This window comes from Zonotrichia albicollis, chromosome 3 (assembly GCF_047830755.1).
Source record: "Zonotrichia albicollis isolate bZonAlb1 chromosome 3, bZonAlb1.hap1, whole genome shotgun sequence".
NCBI classification, from domain to species: domain Eukaryota; kingdom Metazoa; phylum Chordata; class Aves; order Passeriformes; family Passerellidae; genus Zonotrichia; species Zonotrichia albicollis.
Window position 1 is genome coordinate 2,007,695 of NC_133821.1, and position 18,515 is coordinate 2,026,209.

The 18,515-nt window shown below is 41.6% G+C and overlaps 1 protein-coding gene across 2 annotated transcripts in view; it reads left to right on the forward strand.

Annotated features, from left to right (window-relative positions):
• Window positions 1-206: 206 nt before the first annotated feature.
• Window positions 207-18,515, forward strand: part of EFR3B (EFR3 homolog B) — a 63,693-nt gene continuing 45,384 nt past the window's right edge. Inside the window, exons 1-9 of one of the 2 annotated variants that reach the window (XM_074536434.1) lie at window positions 207-575; window positions 2,831-2,980; window positions 4,755-4,833; window positions 6,659-6,794; window positions 9,722-9,910; window positions 14,027-14,148; window positions 14,340-14,356; window positions 15,758-15,812; window positions 16,688-16,860. In XM_074536434.1, the coding sequence (XP_074392535.1) occupies window positions 238-575; window positions 2,831-2,980; window positions 4,755-4,833; window positions 6,659-6,794; window positions 9,722-9,910; window positions 14,027-14,148; window positions 14,340-14,356; window positions 15,758-15,812; window positions 16,688-16,860 (1,259 nt within the window). In that variant the 5' untranslated portion in view covers window positions 207-237. Of the gene's footprint in view, window positions 576-2,830; window positions 2,981-4,754; window positions 4,834-6,658; window positions 6,795-9,721; window positions 9,911-14,026; window positions 14,166-14,339; window positions 14,357-15,757; window positions 15,813-16,687; window positions 16,861-18,515 lie in introns of both variants that reach the window. The other variant, XM_074536433.1, reaches the window with a different exon arrangement.

The window sequence follows — 18,515 nt, forward strand, 5'->3', positions numbered from 1 at the left end:
CATGGAATTCCAGATTTTCTGGATTTGCAGGATCCGGATGTTGGGGATCCGGGGGCCTGCAGGGCGTGGTGCGGGATCGGGGATGGGATTTGGGTTTGGGTAAATCCCTATTCCCGGATTTTCCAATTCCAGGATCCGGATGTCGGGGATCCGGGGCCTGCAGGGCGTGGTGTGGATCGGGATGGGATTTCGGATTCCCTATGGAATTCCTGGATTTTCTGGAATTCCAGGATCCGGATGTCGGGGATCCGGGGCCTGCAGGGCGTGGTGCGGGATCGGGATGGGATTTGGGTTTGGGAAATTCCCAATTCCCAGAATTTTCTGGATTTGCAGGATCCGGATGTCGGGGATCCGGGGCCTGCAGGCCGTGGTGCGGGATCGGGATGGGATTTGGGATTCCCATGGAATTCCCGGATTTTCCCATGGAATTCCAGGATCCGGATGTCGGGGATCCGGGGCCTGCAGGGCGTGGTGCGCAAGACGGTGAACGACGAGCTGCAGGCCAACATCTGGGAGCCGCAGCACATGGACAAGATCGTGCCCTCGCTGCTCTTCAACCTCCAGCACGCCCACAGGTGCGCGGGGGGGGATAACGCACTGGGGATAACGCACCGGGATAACGCACGCGGATAACGCACCGGGATAACGCACGGGAATTACATGGGGATAAGGCACAGGGATAACGAACCGGGATAATGCACCGGGATAACGCACTGGGATAGTGTGGGAATAACGCTCCTAGATAATGCACAGGAACTACATGGAGATAATGCACCAGAATAATGCACGAGGATAACTCACCAGGATAACACACAGGGATAATGCACAGGGATAATGCATGGGGATAACGCATGGGAATAACGCACGAGGATAATGCACCGGGGATAATGTACCAGGATGATGCATGGGGAGAACGCACGGGGATAACGCACGGGGATAACACGTGGGGATAATGCACCGGGATAATGCACCAGGATAACACACGGGGATAACACACGGGGATAATGCATGGGAATTACATGGGGATAAGGCACAGGGATAACGCACAGGGATAACGCACCGGGATAACGCACGGGAATTACATGGGGATAACGCACGGCGATAACGCACCGGGATAACGCACAGGGATAACGCGCGGGGATAACACACCGGGATAACGCACGGGGATAGTGCACAGGGATAACGCACGGGGATAGTGCACAGGGATAACGCACCTCTGTACAGCCGCTCCCCGTCCCCTCTGCCATTCCCGTTATTCCCGTTATTCCCATTTTCCCCATTCCTATTCCCGTTACTCCCCTTATTCCTGTTGTTCCCATTATTCCCATTATTGCCGTTATCATTCCCGTTCCCATTCCCATTGTTATTCCCCTGACCGCTTTCCCGGTGTTTCCCCGTTCCCGCAGCTGCTGCCCGTCCCCACTGCCATCCCCATTATTCCCATTATTCCCGTCATTCCCGTTTATCCCCATTCCCATAATTCCCATTCCCATTCCCATTGTTTTTCCCCTGACCGGTTTCCCGGTGTTTCCCCGTTCCCGCAGCCGCTCCCCGTCCCCGCTGCCATTCCCACTATTCCCATCATTCCCGTTCCCATTCCCGTTATCATTCCCGTTCCCATTCCCGTTATCATTCCCGTTCTCACTCCTGTTCTTTCCGTTCCCCGCTCCCGCAGCCGCTCCCCGTCCCCGCTGCCATTCCCATTATTCCTGCTATCATTCCCGTTCCCATTCCCGTTATCATTCCTGTTATCATTCCCGTTATCATTCCCATTATCATTCCCGTTATCATTCCCGCTATCACTCCCGTTATCATTCCTGTTATCATTCCCGTTATCATTCCCGTTCTCACTCCCGGTTTTTCCCCGTTCCCGCAGCCGCTCCCCGTCCCCGGCTGCCATTCCCATTATTCCCGTTCCCATTCCCGTTCCCATTCCCGTTCTCACTCCGGTCGTTTCCCGCAGCTGCTCCCCGTCCCCGCTGCCATTCCCATTATTCCTGTTCCCATTCCCACTATCATTCCCGTTATCATTCCCGTTCCCATTCCCATTATTCCCGCCATTCCCCTGATGGGTTTCCCAGTGTTTCCTGCAGCCGCTGCCCGTCCCCGTTGCCATCCCCGTTATCATTCCCGTTCCCATTTCCGTTCTCACTGCCGTTATTTCCCGCAGCCGCTCCCCGTCCCCACTGCCATTCCCATTATTCCCATTATTCCCGTTCTCATTCCCGTTATTTCCGTTCCCCGCAGCCGCTGCCCGTCCCCGCTGCCATTCCCATTATTCCCATTATTCCCATTATTCCCATTATTCCCGTTCCCATTCCCGTTCCCATTCCCGTTCCCATTCCCGTTCCCATTCCCGTTATCATTCCCGTTATTTCCGTTATTCCCCGCAGCCGCTGCCCGTCCCCGCTGCCATTGCCATTATCATTCCCGTTATCATTCCCGTTATCATTCCCGCTATCACCCCCGTTCCCATTCCCGTCGTTTCCGTTCCCCACAGCCGCTCCCCGTCCCCGTTCCCATTCCCATTATTCCCATCATTCCCGTTCCCATTCCCGTTCTCACTGCCGTCGTTCCCCGCAGCCGCTGCCCGTCCCCGCTGCCATCCCCATCATTCCCGTTCCCATTCCCGCTATCATTCCCGTTCTCACTGCCGTTATTCCCCGCAGCCGCTGCCCGTCCCCGCTGCCATTCCCATTATTCCCGTTCCCATTCCCGTTCTCACTCCCGGTTTTTCCCCGTTATTCCCCGCAGCTGCTGCCCGTCCCCGCTGCCATTCCCATTCCCGTTCCCATTCCCGTTCTCATTCCCGTTATTTCCGTTCCCGCAGCCGCTGCCCGTCCCCGCTGCAGGCGGCGGCGGCGGCGGCCGATGCGCATGCGCAGGAGAGCCCCTGGGAGTTGGCCGAGCGGTGCCTGCGGGAGCTGCTGGGGAGGGCCCAGTTCGGAAACATCAAAAACGCCCTCAGGCCCGTGCTCGTGTCAGTCACAGCTCCCGAAAATATGGGATTTTGGGAAAAAAAAAGGGAATTTATGGGGGAAAATTGGGAAAAAAACCCGGGAATTTATGGGGAAAAAATTGGGGAAAAATATGGGGATTTATGGGGAAAAAATATGGGAATTTATGGGGAAAAATTGGGGAAAAATACAGGGATTTATGGGGAAAAATAGGGGGATTTATGGGGAAAAAATATGGGAATTTATGGGGAAAAAATTGGGGAAAAATATGGGGATTTATGGGGAAAAAATTGGGGAAAAAATTGGGGAAAAATATGGGAATTTATGGGGAAAAAATTGGGGAAAAATGTGGGGAAAAATGTGGGGATTTATGGGAAAAAGTTGGGGAAAAATATGGGAATTTATGGGGAAAAATTGGGGAAAAAATATGGGGATTTATGGGGAAAAAATATGGGAATTTATGGGAAAAAAATTGGGAAAAAATATGGGAATTTATGGGGAAAAAATTGGGAAAAAATATGGGGATTTATGGGGAAAATTTGGGGAAAAATGTGGGGATTTATGGGGAAAAAATTGGGGAAAAATAGGGGGATTTATGGGGAAAAATTGGGGAAAAAAATGGGGAAAAAATGGGATTACTTGGAAAAAAAATTGAAATATTTTGATGAAAAAATGAAGATTTATGGGGAAAAAATTGGGGAAAAATATGGGAATTTATGGGGAAAAATTGGGGAAAAATACGGGGATTTATGGGGAAAAATTGGGATTTTTTTGGAAAAAAATTGTAATTTTTTCGATGAAAAAATGAGGATTTATGGGGAAAAAATTGGGCAATTTATGGGAGAAAAAATGGGAATATATGGAGAAAAAACGGGGAATTTATGGAGAAAAAATGGGGAATTATAGAGAGGAAAATGGGGATTTTTGGAACATTATGTGGAAAATTATTGGGATTTTGGGAAAAAATATGGGAATTTATGGGAGAGAAAAGGGAAAAAATATGAGAATTTATGGGGAAAAAATTGGGGATTTTTGGGGAAAAATTGGGGATTTTTGGGGGAAAAATTGGGGACTTTTGAGGGAAAAAATTGAGGATTTTTGGGGAAAAATTGGGGATTTTTGGGGAAGAAAAAAGGGGATTTTTGGGGTGAAAAAATGGGATTTTTGGGGTGAAAAATTGGGGATTTTTCTGGGGTAAAAAATGGGATTTTGGGGGAAGCCAAACGGGATTTTGGGGAGAAAAAATGGGATATTGGGGGAAGAAAAAAGGGGATTTTTGGGGTGAAAAAATGGGATTTTGGGGGAAGAAAAAAGGGGATTTTTGGGGTGAAAAAATGGGATTTTGGGGGAAGAAAAAAGGGGATTTTTGGGGTGAAAAAATGGGATTTTGGGGGAAGCCAAACGGGATTTTCGGGAGAAAAAAGGGGATTTTGGCGTGAAAAAATGGAATTTTGGGGTAAAAAAAAGGGATTTTGGGGTGAAAAAATGGAATTTTGGGGAAAAAATTGGGGCTTTTTCTGCAGAAATTCCTGGGGGTTTTTGGGGTGAAAAATGGGATTTTGGGGTGAAAAAATGAGATTTTTGGGGAAGAAAAAAGGGGATTTTTGGGGTGAAAAAATGGGATTTTTGGGGAAGAAAAAAGGGGATTTTGGAGGAAGAAAAATGGGATTTTTGGGGTGAAAAAAATGGGATTTTTGGGGAAAAATTGGGGATTTTTCTGCGGAAAATCCTGGGGGTTTTTGGGGTGAAAAAATGGGATTTTTGGGTGAAAAAAAGGGATTTTTGGGGTGTTTGCAGGCACCTGGACAGCCACGCCCTGTGGGAGCCGCAGGTGTTCGCCCGCGGCTGCTTCCGGATCATCATGTTCTCCATCCAGGTAAAAATGGGGAAAAATGGGAAAAAATGGGAATTTTGGGAAAAATTTAGGGAATTTTAGGAGAAAAGTGGGAATTCTGAGGGGAAAAAGGCAATTACAGGAAAAAAAATTGGGGATTTTGGGGGAAAATGTGGGAATTTCAGCAGGAAAACCGTGGGAAACCTCAGGGAAACCTCAGGGAAAAATGTTGGGAATTCCAGTGGGAAAACTTTGGGAATTCTTGGAAAAATTGTGGCAATTCTGAGGAAAAATTGTGGGAATTTTGGGAAAACCGTGGGAATTCTGGGGAAAAGATTGGGAAATCCTGGGAAAATGCAGGGATTTCAGGAAAAAAAAAATTGGGAATTTTGGGGAAAAATGTGGAAATTTCAGCAGGAAAACCTTGGGAATTCTGGGGAAAAATTGGGAATTTTGGGAACCCTTGGGAATTTTGGGGAAAACCTTGGGAAATCCTGGGAAAATGCAGGAATTCCAGGAAAAAATGGAGGAATTCTGGGGAAAAAAGTGGGAATTTTGGGGGAAAATGTGGGAATTTCAGCAGGAAAACCTTGGGAATTCTCAGGAAAATATGTGGGAATTAGAGCAGGAAAAACCTCAGGAATTCTTGGGAAAACGGCAGGAATTTTGGGAAAAAATTGGGAATTTTGGGGGAAAATGTTGGAATTTCAGCAGGAAAACCTTGGGAATTTTTGGGAAAAGCTCAGAGAAAAATGTGGGAATTCCAGTGGGAAAACTTTGGGAATTTTTGGGAAAATGGTGGCAATTCTCAGGAAAATTTGTGGGAATTTTGGGAAAATCTTGGGAATTCTGGGGGAAACATTGGGAAATCCTGGGTAAATGCAGGAATTCTGGAAAGAAAAAATTGGGAATTTTGGGGAAAAATGTGGAAATTTCAGTGGGAAAACCTTGGGAATTCCGAGGGAAAACCTCAGGGAAAAATGTGGGAATTCCAGTGGGAAAACTTTGGGAATTCTTGGGAAAATGGTGGCAATTCTGAGGAAAAATGGTGGGAATTTTGGGAAAACCTTGGGAAATCCTGGGAAAATGCAGGAATTCCGGAAAACATACAGGAGTTTTGGGAAAAAAATTGGGAATTTTGGGAAAATCTTGGGAATTCTGGGGAAAAGATTGGGAAATCCTGGGGGAAAAAAAGGTGAGAATGCCAGGAAAAATGGCAGGAATTCTGGGGAAAAAATTGGGAATTTTAGGAATTGTGGGCAAAGGTGAGGGATTATCCCAGAAATTCGGGAATTTCTCCCGAACATTCCCATTTTCCAGCCCCAGCACTCCTACCTGGTGATCCTGGAAACATCCAGGAAAATCCTGGAAAAATGCAGGAATTGCAGGAAAAATGCAGGAATTCCAGGAAAAAATGGAGGAATTCCGGGGGGAAAAAAGGGAATTTTGGGAAAATCTTGAGAATTTTGGGGAAAAGATTTGGAAATCCTGGGGAAAAAAAAAAGTGAGAATGCCGGAAAAAATGGCAGGAATTCTGGGGAAAAACTTGGGAATTTTGGGGAAAAAACTTGGGAATTTTGGGGAAAAAAATTGGGGATTTTTGGGGAAAAATTGGAGATTTATTGTGGAAAAATTTGGGATTTTTGGGGAAACAATTGGGGATTTTTGGTGAAAAATTGTGGGTTTTTTGGGGGAAAAAAATGAGGTTTTTTGGGGCAAAATTGGGGATTTCAGCAGGAAAACCTTGGGAATTCTGGGGAAAAATGCGGGAATTTTGGGAACCCTTGTGACTTGCAGGCAAAGCCGAGGGATTATGGCAGAATTCCGGGATTTCTCTGGAATTTCTCCCCAACATTCCCATTTCCAGCCCCAGCATTCCCACCTGGTGATCCAGCAGCTGCTGCAGCACCTGGACGCCAACGGGCGCAGCGGCGCCGCCGTCCGTTCCGGGATCGTGGCCGTGCTCTCCGAGGCCGCCGCCATCGCCGCCGCCGGCGCCGTCGGTACCGGAACCTTCTGGAATTCATCCGGGATTGTTTGGGAAAGGGGTTGGGAGGGATTTTCTGGGATTTTTGGGGAATTTTCTGGGAATTTCTGGGGTTTTTTGTGAATTTTCTGGGATTTTTCCTGGATTTTTCCTGGATTTTCTAGGATTTTTTGTGAATTTTCTGGGATTTTTTTCTAGGATTTTTTCTGGATTTTCTGGAATTTTCTGGGATTTTTCCAGGATTTTCTGAGATTTTTCCAGGATTTTTGGGGATTTTTTTAGGATTTTTCCTGGATTTTCCGGAATTTTCCGGGAGTTTTTCTGTTTGTGGATTTGGGTTTTTTCCCAGAATTTTTCCTGGAGTTTTTTGGTGAATTTTCTGCGATTTTCTGTGATTTTTCTATGATTTTTCACAGGATTTTTCCTGGATTTTCCCATGATTTTTCTGTGATTTTTCCAGAATTTTCAGAAAATTTCTGGGATTTTTTTTACAATTTTCTGGGATTTTCTGGGATTTTGGCCTGGATTTTTGGGATTTCTGGGGTTTCCATTCCGGCATCGTGGCCGTGCTCTCCGAGGCCGCCGCCATCGCCGCCGCCGGCGCCGTCGGTACCGGAATGTTCTGGAATTTATCCAGGGATTTGGGAAAGGGGTTGGGAAAGAGGCTGGGAGGAGCTGTCCGGGATTTTCCGGGATTTTTCCTGGGTTCTCTGGGATTTTTGGGGAATTTTCTGGGATTTTTTGGGAATTTTTTGGGAATTTTTTGTGAATTTTCTGGGATTTTTCTAGGATTTTTCCTGGATTTTTCCTGGATTTTCTGGGAATTTTCTGGAATTTTCTGGGATTTTTCTGGGATTTTTTCTGAGATTTCTCTGGATTTTTGGGGAGAATTTTCTGGGATTTTTCCAGAATTTTCTGTGATTTTCTGCCATTTTTCTAGGATTTTTCACAGGATTTTTCCGTGATTTCTCTGTGATTTTTCAGGAATTTTCTGGAATTTTTCTAGAATTTTTCCTGGATTTTCTGGGATTTTTTGGGAATTTTCTGGGATTTTTCTAGGATTTTCCCTGGATTTTCTGGGATTTTTCTAGGATTTTCCCTGGGATTTTCTAGGATTTTTCCTGGATTTTCTGGGATTTTTTGGGAATTTTCTGTGATTTTTTCTAGGATTTTTCCTGGATTTCCTGGAATATTTTGGGAATTTTCTGGGATTTTTCTAGGATTTTTCCATAATTTTTCAGGAATTTTCTGGGATTTTTCTAGGATTTTCTGGGATTTTTCTAGGATTTTTCCTCAATTTCCTGGAATTTTTTGGGATTTTTGGGGAATTTTCTGGGATTTTTCTATGATTTTTCCTGGATTTTCTGGGATTTTCTGTGAATTTTCTGGGATTTTTTGAGGGGGAATTTTCCAGGATTTTCCACAATTTTCCTCGATTTTCTGGGATTTTTCTGGGATTTTTTTGGGGGGGGATTTTTCCAGGATTTTCCAAAATTTTCCTGGGATTCTTTGGGGGGATTTTTTTGGGGATTTTTCCAGGATTTTTTCCAGCATTTTCCAAAATTTTTCGGGATTTTTTGGGATTTTTTGAGGGGGAATTTTCCAGGATTTTCCACAACTTTCCTCGATTTTCTGGGATTTTTCTGGGATTTTTTCCAGGATTTTTCCCGGATTTTCCAAAATTTTCCTGGATTTTCTGGGAATTTTCTGGGATTTTTTCCTGGGATTTTTTCCTGGGATTTTTCCAGGATTTTCCAAAATTTTCCTCGATTTTCTGGGATTTTTCTGGGATTTTTTGAGGGGGAATTTTCCAGGATTTTCCAAAATTTTTCCTCGATTTTCTGGGATTTTTTCCTGGGATTTTTTTGGGATTTTTACAGGATGTGTCCCGGATTTTCTGAGATTTTTTCCTGGGATTTTTTTGGGATTTTTTCAGGATGTTTCCACAATTTTCCTCGATTTTCTGGGATTTTTCTGGGATTTTTTTTCCTGGGATTTTTCCAGGATTTTCCAAAATTTTCCTCGACTTTCTGGGATTTTTCTGGGATTTTTCTGGGATTTTTCTGGGATTTTCTCCTGGGATTTTTTCAGGATTTTCCAGGATTTTCCAAAATTTTCCTCGATTTTCTGAGATTTTTCTGGGATTTTTTGGGGATTTTCCAAAATTTTTTGGGCATTTTTCTGGGATTTTTTTTCCTGGGATTTTTCCAGGATTTTCCAAAATTTTCCTCCATTTTCTGGGATTTTTCTGGGATTTTTTCAGGATTTTTCCAGGATTTTCCAAAATTTTTCTCCATTTTCTGGGATTTTTCTGGGATTTTTTGGGGGGATTTTTTTGGGATTTTCCCAGGATTTTCCAAAATTTTCCTCCATTTTCTGGGATTTTTCTGGGATTTTTTTTTCCTAGGATTTTTCCAAGATTTTTCAAAATTTTCCTCGATTTTCTGAGATTTTTCTGGGATTTTTTTTGGATTTTTCCAGGATTTTCCAAAATTTTTGGGGCATTTTTCTGGGATTTTTTTTTCCTGGGATTTTCCCAGGATTTTCCAAAATTTTCCTCGATTTTCTGGGATTTTTTTCTGGGATTTTTCCAGGATTTTCCCAGGATTTTCCAAAATTTTCCTCAATTTTCTGGGATTTTTTCCTGGGATTTTTTCCTGGGATTTTTTTGGATTTTTCCTGGGATTTTTCCAGGATTTTTTTGGGATTTTCCAAAATTTTTCAGGGATTTTTTCAGGATTTTTCCAGGATTTTTCAAAATTTTCCTCGATTTTCTGGGATTTTTTGGGGATTTTTCCAGGATTTTTTCTGGATTTTCTGGGATTTTTCTGGGATTTTTCGGGGGGAATTTTTCCAGGATTTTCAGGGGTTTTTTTTTGAGATTTTCCAGGATTTTCCAGAATTCCCAAACTCCCAAAATTCCCCAAATTCCCATTTTTGCAGGTCCCACGGTGCTGGAGGTTTTCAACACCCTCCTGCGGCAGCTGCGCCTCAGCATCGACCTCGCCCTGGCCGGGAATCCCCAAAATTCCCAAAATTCCCAAAATTCCCAAAATTCCGGAGCCGCTGATTCCCAGAATTCCCGGCAGCTGCAGGAGAGCAAATTCCAGGAGGCCGTCATCAAAACCATCGGTGAGAATTCCACATTTTTATGGGATTTTAGGGGGTTTTGTGGGATTTTCCCATCATTCCCATTATTTGCACTCCTGTTATTCCCCCTATTCCCATCGTTCCCATTCCCATTGTCATTCCCATTATTATTCCCATTATTCCCATTAATATTCCCATTATCATTCCCACTGTCATTCCCGCTGTTTTCATTCCCATTGTCATTCCCATTGTTTTCATTCCCATTTTTCCCATTGTTATTCCCATTGTCATTCCCATTAATATTCCCATTATTCCCACTATTATTCCCAGCATTCCCAATGTTATTCCCACCATTCCCATTGTTATTCCCATTGTCATTCCCATTTTTCCCGTTGTTATTCCCACTGTCATTCCCATTATTATTCCCAATATTCCCATTATTCCCAGCATTCCCAATGTTATTCCCATTTTTCCCATTATTATTCCCATTATTTTCATTCCCATTTTTCCCCATTGTTATTCCTATTATCATTCCCATTATCCCCATTATCATTCCCAATGTCATTCCCAATGTCATTCCCATAATTCCCAATGTCATTCCCATTATTCCCATTATTCCTCCCATTATCATTCCCATTATCATTCCCATTATTCCCAATGTGATTCCCATTGTGATTCCCATTATCCCCATTATTATTCCCACTGTTATTCCCACCATTCCCATCCCCATCATTCCCATGATTCCCATTATCATTCCCATTATTCCCATTGACATTCCCATTGTTATTCCTATTTTCATTCCCAATGTCATTCCCAATGTCATTCCCATCATTCCCATTGTCATTCCTGCTGTTTTCATTCCCATTGTCATTCCCGTTGTTATTCCCATTGTCATTCCCATTATTGCCATTGTTATTCCCATTGTCATTCCCAATATTCCCATTGTCATTCCCACCGTAATTCCCATTGTTATTCCCATTATCATTCCCATTATTCCCATTATTCCTGCCATTATCACTCCCATTATCATTCCGATTATTCCCATTATCATTCCCATTATTCCCAATGTGATTCCCATTGTGATTCCCATTATCCCCATTATTATTCCCACTGTTATTCCCACCATTCCCATCTCCATCATTCCCATGATTCCCATTATCATTCCCATTATACCCATTGTTATTCCCATTATCATTCCCATTATTCCCATTATTCCTGCCATTGTTATTGCCATTGTCATTCCCATTATTCCCATTGCTATTTCCATTATTATTCCCATTCCCATTAATTCCCATTATTCCCATTGTTATTCCCATTATCATTCCCATTATTCCCATTATTCCTGCCATTGTTATTATTCCCATTGTCATTCCCATTATTGCCATTGTTATTCCCATTGTCATTCCCATTATTCCTGCCATTATCACTCCCATTATCATTCCGATTATTCCCATTATCATTCCCATTATTCCTAATGTGATTCCCATTGTGATTCCCATTATCCCCATTATTGTTCCCACTGTTATTCCCATCATTTCCATCCCCATCATTCCCATTGTTATTCCCATTGTCATTCCCATAATTCCCATTGTCATTCCCATTAACATTCCTATTATTCCCATTATCATTCCCATCATTCCCATTGTTATTCCCGCTGTTTTCATTCCCATTGTAATTCCCATTGTCATTCCCTTTATCATTCCCATTATCTCCATTATCACTCCCATTATTATTCCCATTATTATTCCCATTATCATTCCCAATGTCATTCCCATCATTCCCATTGTCATTCCCGCTGTTTTCATTCCCATTGTCATTCCCGTTGTTATTCCCATTGTCATTCCCTTTATTGCCATTGTTATTCCCATTGTTATTCCCATTAACATTCCCATTATCATTCCCATTATTCCTGCCATTGTTATTCCCATTATTGCCATTGTCATTCCCATTGTCATTCCCATTATTGCCATTGTCATTCCCAGTGTTATTCCCATTAACATTCCCATTATTCCCATTATTCCGGCCATTATCATTCTCATTATCATTCCGATTATTCCCATTATCATTCCCATTATTCCCAATGTGATTCCCAATGTGATTCCCATTGTGATTCCCATTATCCCCATTATTATTCCCACTGTTATTCCCACCATTCCCATCTCCATCATTCCCATTCTCATTCCCATTATTCCCATTGTCATTCCCATTATTATTCCCATGGTCATTCCCATCATTCCCATTTTTATTCCCATTATTATTCCCATTATCATTCCCATTATCATTGCCATTATCATTCCCATTATTCCTGTTATTCCCATTGTTATTCCTGTTATTCCCATTCCCATTAATTCCCATTATCCCCATCATTCCCATTGCTGTTATTCCCATTATTCTTCCTTTTGTTATCCCCATTGTTATTCCCATTGTTATTCCCATTATCATTCCCAATGTCGTTCCCATTGTTATTCCCATTATTCCCATTGTTATTCCCATTATCATTCCCATTATTCCGATTATTCCTGCCATTATTATTATTCCCATTGTCATTCCCATTATTCCCATTGTCATTCCCATTGTTATTCCCATTATCATTCCCATTGTCATTCCCATTATCATTCCCAATGTCATTCCCATTGTTATTCCCATTGTTATTCCCATTATCATTCCCATTATTCCCAATGTTATTCCCATTGTGATTCCCATTATCCCCATTATTATTCCCAATGTTATTCCCATCATTCTCATCTCCATCATTCCCATAATTCCCATTGTCATTCCCATTATCCCCATTATCATTCCCATTATCCCCAATGTCATTCCCATTAACATTCCCATTATTCCCATTATCATTCCCATCATTCCCATTGTTATTCCCACTGTTTTCATTCCCAATGTCATTCCCAATGTCATTCCCATTATCTCCATTATCACTCCCATTGTTATTCCCATTATTATTCCCATTATCATTCCCAATGTCATTCCCATCATTCCCATTGTTATTCCCATTGTTATTCCCATTGTTTTCATTCCCATTTTTCCCACTGTTATTCCCATTATCATTCCCATTACTCCCAATGTGATTCCCATTGTTATTCCCATTATCCCCATTATTATTCCCACTGTTTTTCCCATCATTCCCATCTCCATCATTCCCATTATCATTCCCATTATTCCCATTGTTATTCCCATTATTATTCCCAATGTCATTCCCATTATTCCCATTGTCATTCCCATTGTCATTCCCATCATTCCCATTAACATTCCCATTGTCATTCCCATTTTTCCCATTGTTATTCCCATTTTCATTCCCAATGTCATTCCCATAATTCCCATTGTCATTCCCATTATCATTCCCATTGTCATTCCCGTTGTTATTCCCATTGTCATTCCCATTATTCCCATTGTTATTCCCATTGTTATTGCCATTGTCATTCCCATTATTCCCATTGCTATTCCCATTATTATTCCCATTCCCATTAATTCCCATTATTCCCATTGTTATTCCCATTATCATTCCCATTATTCCCATTATTCCTGCCATTGTTTTTCCCATTGTCATTCCCATTATTCCCATTGTCATTCCCATTGTCATTCCCATTAACATTGCCATTATTCCTGCCATTGTTATTCCCATTGTCATTCCCATTGTTATTCCCGTTAACATTCCCATTAACATTGCCATTGTTATTCCCATTATCATTCCCATTGTTATTTCCATTAACATTTCCTTTGTCATTCCCATTAACATTACCATTATTCCCATTGTCATTCCCATTGTTATTCCCATTGTCATTCCCATTATCATTCCCATTGTTATTCCCATTATCATTCCCATTAACATTCCCATTATTCCCATTGTTATTCCCATTATTCCTGCCATTGTTATTCCCATTGTCATTCCCAATATTCCCATTGTCATTCCCGCCGTCATTCCCATTATCATTCCCATTATCATTCCCATTATCATTTCCATTACCATTCCCATTATTCCCATTGTTATTCCCATTATCATTCCCATTATCATTCCCATTATTCCCATTGTCATTCCCATTGCCATTCCCATCATTCCCATTATTCCCGCCGTTATTATTCCCGCTGTTCCCGTTCCCGTGGTATATCGGGTTGATATCCCACCGCTGTTGTTGTTTCCCCCCCCAGGCTCGTTCTCGGCGACGCTGCCGCCGTACCAGCAGTCGGAGGTGATGCTGTTCATCATCAACAAGGTGCCCATTCCCGAAAATTCCCGGCATTCCCAACATTCCCGGAACATTCCGGAGCCCGGAGCCGAGAGTGACGGGTGAGCCCTGCCCCTGATTCCCAAAAATTCCCAAAAATTCAAAAAAAATCCCAAAAATTCCCAGAATATTCCGGAGCCCGGAGCCGAGCCTGATGGGTGAGAACTGCCCCTGATTCCCAAAAATTCCCAAAAATTCCAAAAAATTCCCAGCATTCCCGGAACATCCAGGAGCCTGGAGCTGAGCCTGATGGGTGAGCCCCGCCCCTGATTCCTGGAATTCCCAAAAATTCCCCAAAATTCCCAACATTCCCGGAACATCCCGGAGCCCGGAGCTGAGCCTGACGGGTGAGAACTGACCCTGATTCCCAAAATTCCCAAAAATTCCCCAAAATTCCCAAAAATTCCCAACATTCCGGAGCCTGGAGCCGAGCCTGATGGGTGAGAACTGCCCCCATTCCCAAAAATTCCCAACATTCCCGGAACATTCCGGAGCCTGGAGCTGAGGCTGACGGGTGAGCCCTGCCCCTGATTCCCAAAATTCCCAAAAATTCCCAAAAAATTCCCCAAAATTCCCAAAAATTCCCGGAACATTCCTGAAATATTCCGGAGCCCAGAGCCGAGCCTGACGAGTGAGAACTGACCCCAAATCCCAAAATTCCAGAGAATTCCCAAAAATTCCCGGCATTCTCAACATTCCCAGAACCGGAATCCAAACCTGATGGGTGAGCCCTGCCCCCAAATCCCAAAATTCCCAAAAATTCTCCAAAATTCCCTGAAATTCCCCACATTCCCGGAATATCCCGGAACATTCCGGAGCTCGGAGCCGACCCCGACGGGTGAGAACTGCCCCTGATTCCCAAAATTCAAAAAAATTCCCAAAAATTCCCAAAAATTCCCAACATTCCCGGAACATTTCGGAGCCCAGAGCCGAGCCTGACGAGTGAGAACTGTCCCCAAATCCCAAAATTCCTGAGAATTCCCAGAATTCCCAGCATTCCAGAAATATCCCGGAGCCGAGCCTGATGGGTGAGCTCAAACCCCGATTCCTGGAATTCCCAAAAATTCCCAACAATTCCCCAAAATTCCCAACATTCCCGGAACTTCCTGGAGCCCGGAGCCGAGCCTGATGGGTGAGCCCCACCCCCCATCAATCCCAAAATTCCCGGAATTCCCAAAATTCTCAGAGCTAGAATTCCCTGAATTCCTAGACCAGGAATACCCAAAATTCCCAGAGCCGGAATTCCCAGACTTTTGACAATTCCCAGAATTCCAAAATTCCAGGAATTTCCCCCCTAAGAATTCCCAGAATTCCGACCATTCCCAGATTTCTGACAAAATCCCAAAATTCCCAAAAGCGAGAATTCCCAGAATTCCCGAAATTCTTGAAATTCTCAGAATTCTTGGAATTCCCAAAATTCCCTGAGCAAGAATTCCCAGAATTCCCAAAATTCTGAGAATTCCCAAAATTCCCAAGGCTGCAAATCCTGGAATTCTCAGAATTCAGAAAATTCCCAAAATTCCCTGAGCGAGAATTCCCTGCAATTCCAAGAATTCCCAGAATTCCCCAAATTCCCAGATCCAGAATTCCCAGGCTTTTGACAATTCCCAGAATTCCCGGAATTCCCAGAAAATTTGGGATTTTTGTTTTGCAGGAAGGAGAACCGGAACCGCCTGACCCAGCTGATGCTGCTCAAATCCCTGCTCCAGGTGCCACAGAAATCCCGGAAAATTCCCAAAAAATCCCCAAAATTCCATGGAATTTTCCGCTTTTTTGGGAATACTGGGGAATTCTTTGGGAATTTTGTGATTTTGGGGGGATTAACGATTTTTTTGGGGAATTTTTTTGAATATTTTGAATTTTTTTCAGGATTTGGGGGAATTCTTTGGGATTTTTTGGGAATTCTTTGGGGTTTTGGGGGGGGATTTTTGGGAATTCTTTTGGTTTTTTTGGGAGGGTGGGATTATTTTTGTTTTTATTTTTAGGAATTCTTTGGGATTTTAGGGCTGATTTTTGGGATATTTTGGGCATTTTAGGGGGGATATTTTGGGGGATTTTTGGGATTTTAAAGAAATTTTTTTTTAAAGATTTTTTGGGGGGTGAGATTTTTCTTTTTTTAATTTCCATTTTTTAAAATTTTTAGGAATTCTTTGAGATTTTAGGGTTGATTTTTTTGAAATTATTTGAGATTTTAGAGATGACTTTTTGAGGATATTTTGGGGGTGATATTTTTTGGATTTTAGGGGTGATTTTTTGGGATATTTTGGGGAATTTTTTTGTTTTTTGGGGGGTTTTACATGGGGGTTTTTTCGGGAATTCTTTGGGATTTTAGGGGGCAGTTTTGGGAATTTTTCATAGAGTTTTTCTTTGGGAATTTTTCAAAGTTCCTTAGGGTTTTAGCTGTGATTTTTGGGAATAATTTGGGATTATTTTGGTTTTGGGAGGATTTTTCTGGTTTTTTTTTTAATTCTTTGTGATTTTTGGGGGGTTTTTTTTTTCAATTTTCGCCAAATCTTTGTGATTTTTTTGCTTTTTTTCCTGCTATTTTTCTAAATTTTCCCCAAATTTCCTGTTTTTCCCCCAGGTTTCCTCAGGCCTGCAGAGCAGCAGCCTCCTGACGGCGCTGCCGGGGCCCTTCCTGGATCGGCTGCTGGCGCCGGCGCTGCTGCCGCAGCCGCAGCTGCAAATCTTCGTCCTGCAGATCCTCGGCAGCTTCCTCGACCGCCGCCGCCTCCAGCCCCGCCTGCGCCCCGCCAGGTCAGCCAAAATTCTGAAAATGTTCCAAAAAAAAATCAAAATTTGGTGCTTAGGATGGGAAAAGTTACTGGGGTTTGCTGGGATTTTTTTGGGATTTTTTAGATTTTTTTTTAGAATTTTTTTCAGATTTTTTTCAGATTTTTTTCATATTTTTCTCAGATTTTTTCACAATTTTTCTCAGATTTTTTTTCTGAATTTTTCAGAATTTTTACACCTTTTTTTTCAGATTTTTTTTCAGAATTTTTTTAGAATTTTTCATAATTTTTTCACAATTTTTTTCAGATTTTTTTTCTGAATTTTTCAGAATTTTTTCATATTTTTTCAGAATTTTTACACAATTTTTTCAGAAATTTTACACAATTTTTTCAGAATTTTTACACAATTTTTTCAGAATTTTTTCAGGATTTTTTTCATATTTTTCTCATTTTTTTACAATTTTTTACAGATTTTTTTTCAGAATTTTTTCATATTTTTTACATATTTTTACAGATTTTTTTCAGCTTTTTTAGAAATTTTTACAGAATTTTTACACAATTTTTTTCTGAATTTTTTCAGATTTTTTCCAGATTTTTTAGAAATTTTTTCAGCATTTTTACACCATTTTTCCAACACCTGCTGGCGCCGCAGCCGCAGCTGCAAATCCTCATCCTGGGGATCCTCGGCAGCTTCACCGAGCGCCGCTGCCTCCAGCCCCGCCTGCGCCCCGCCAGGTCAGCCAAAATCCTAAAATAGTCCAAAAAAAATTCAAATTTTGGTGCTTGGGATGGGAAAATTACTGGGATTTTTTCGGGATTTTTTTGGGTTTTTTTCAGATTTTTTTTTAGAATTTTTCCAGATTTTTTTCATATTTTTCTCATTTTTTTTACAATTTTATACAGATTTTTCCAGAATTTTTTCAGAATGTTTTCAGAATTTTTGCACAATTTTTTCAGGATTTTTACACAATTTTTTTCAGATTTTTTCCATATTTTTTTCATAATTTTTACACAATTTTTTCAGAATTTTCACACAATTTTTTCAGAAATTTTCGGATTTTTTTCAGATTTTTTTAGAATTTTTACACCATTTTATCAGAATTTTTTCAGGATTTTTTCCATATTTTTCTCATTTTTTTACAATTTTTTTCAGATTTTTTTCAGATTTTTTTCATATCTTTTACATATTTTTATAGATTTTTTTTCAGCTTTTTTAGAAATTTTCACACAATTTTTTTCTGAATTTTTTCAGATTTTTTTCAGCTTTTTTAGAAATTTTTACAGAATTTTTACACAATTTTTTTCTGAATTTTTTCAGATTTTTTCCAGATTTTTTAGAAATTTTTTTCAGCATTTTTACACCATTTTTCCAACACCTGCTGGCACGGCAGCTGCAGCTGCAAATCCTCATCCTGGGGATCCTCGGCAGCTTCACCGAGCGCCGCCTCCAGCCCCGCCTGCGCCCCGCCAGGTCAGCCAAAACAGCCTCAAATCTTCCAAAAAAATCAAAATTTTGGTGCTTGGGATGGGGAAATTACTGGGATTTTTTCGGGATTTTTTGGGAGTTTTTTCAGATTTTTTTCAGATTTTTTTCAGAATTTTTTCACAATTTTTTACAGATTTTTTCAGGATTTTTTCAGAATTTTTTCATATTTTTTTACAGATTTTTTTCCGATTTTT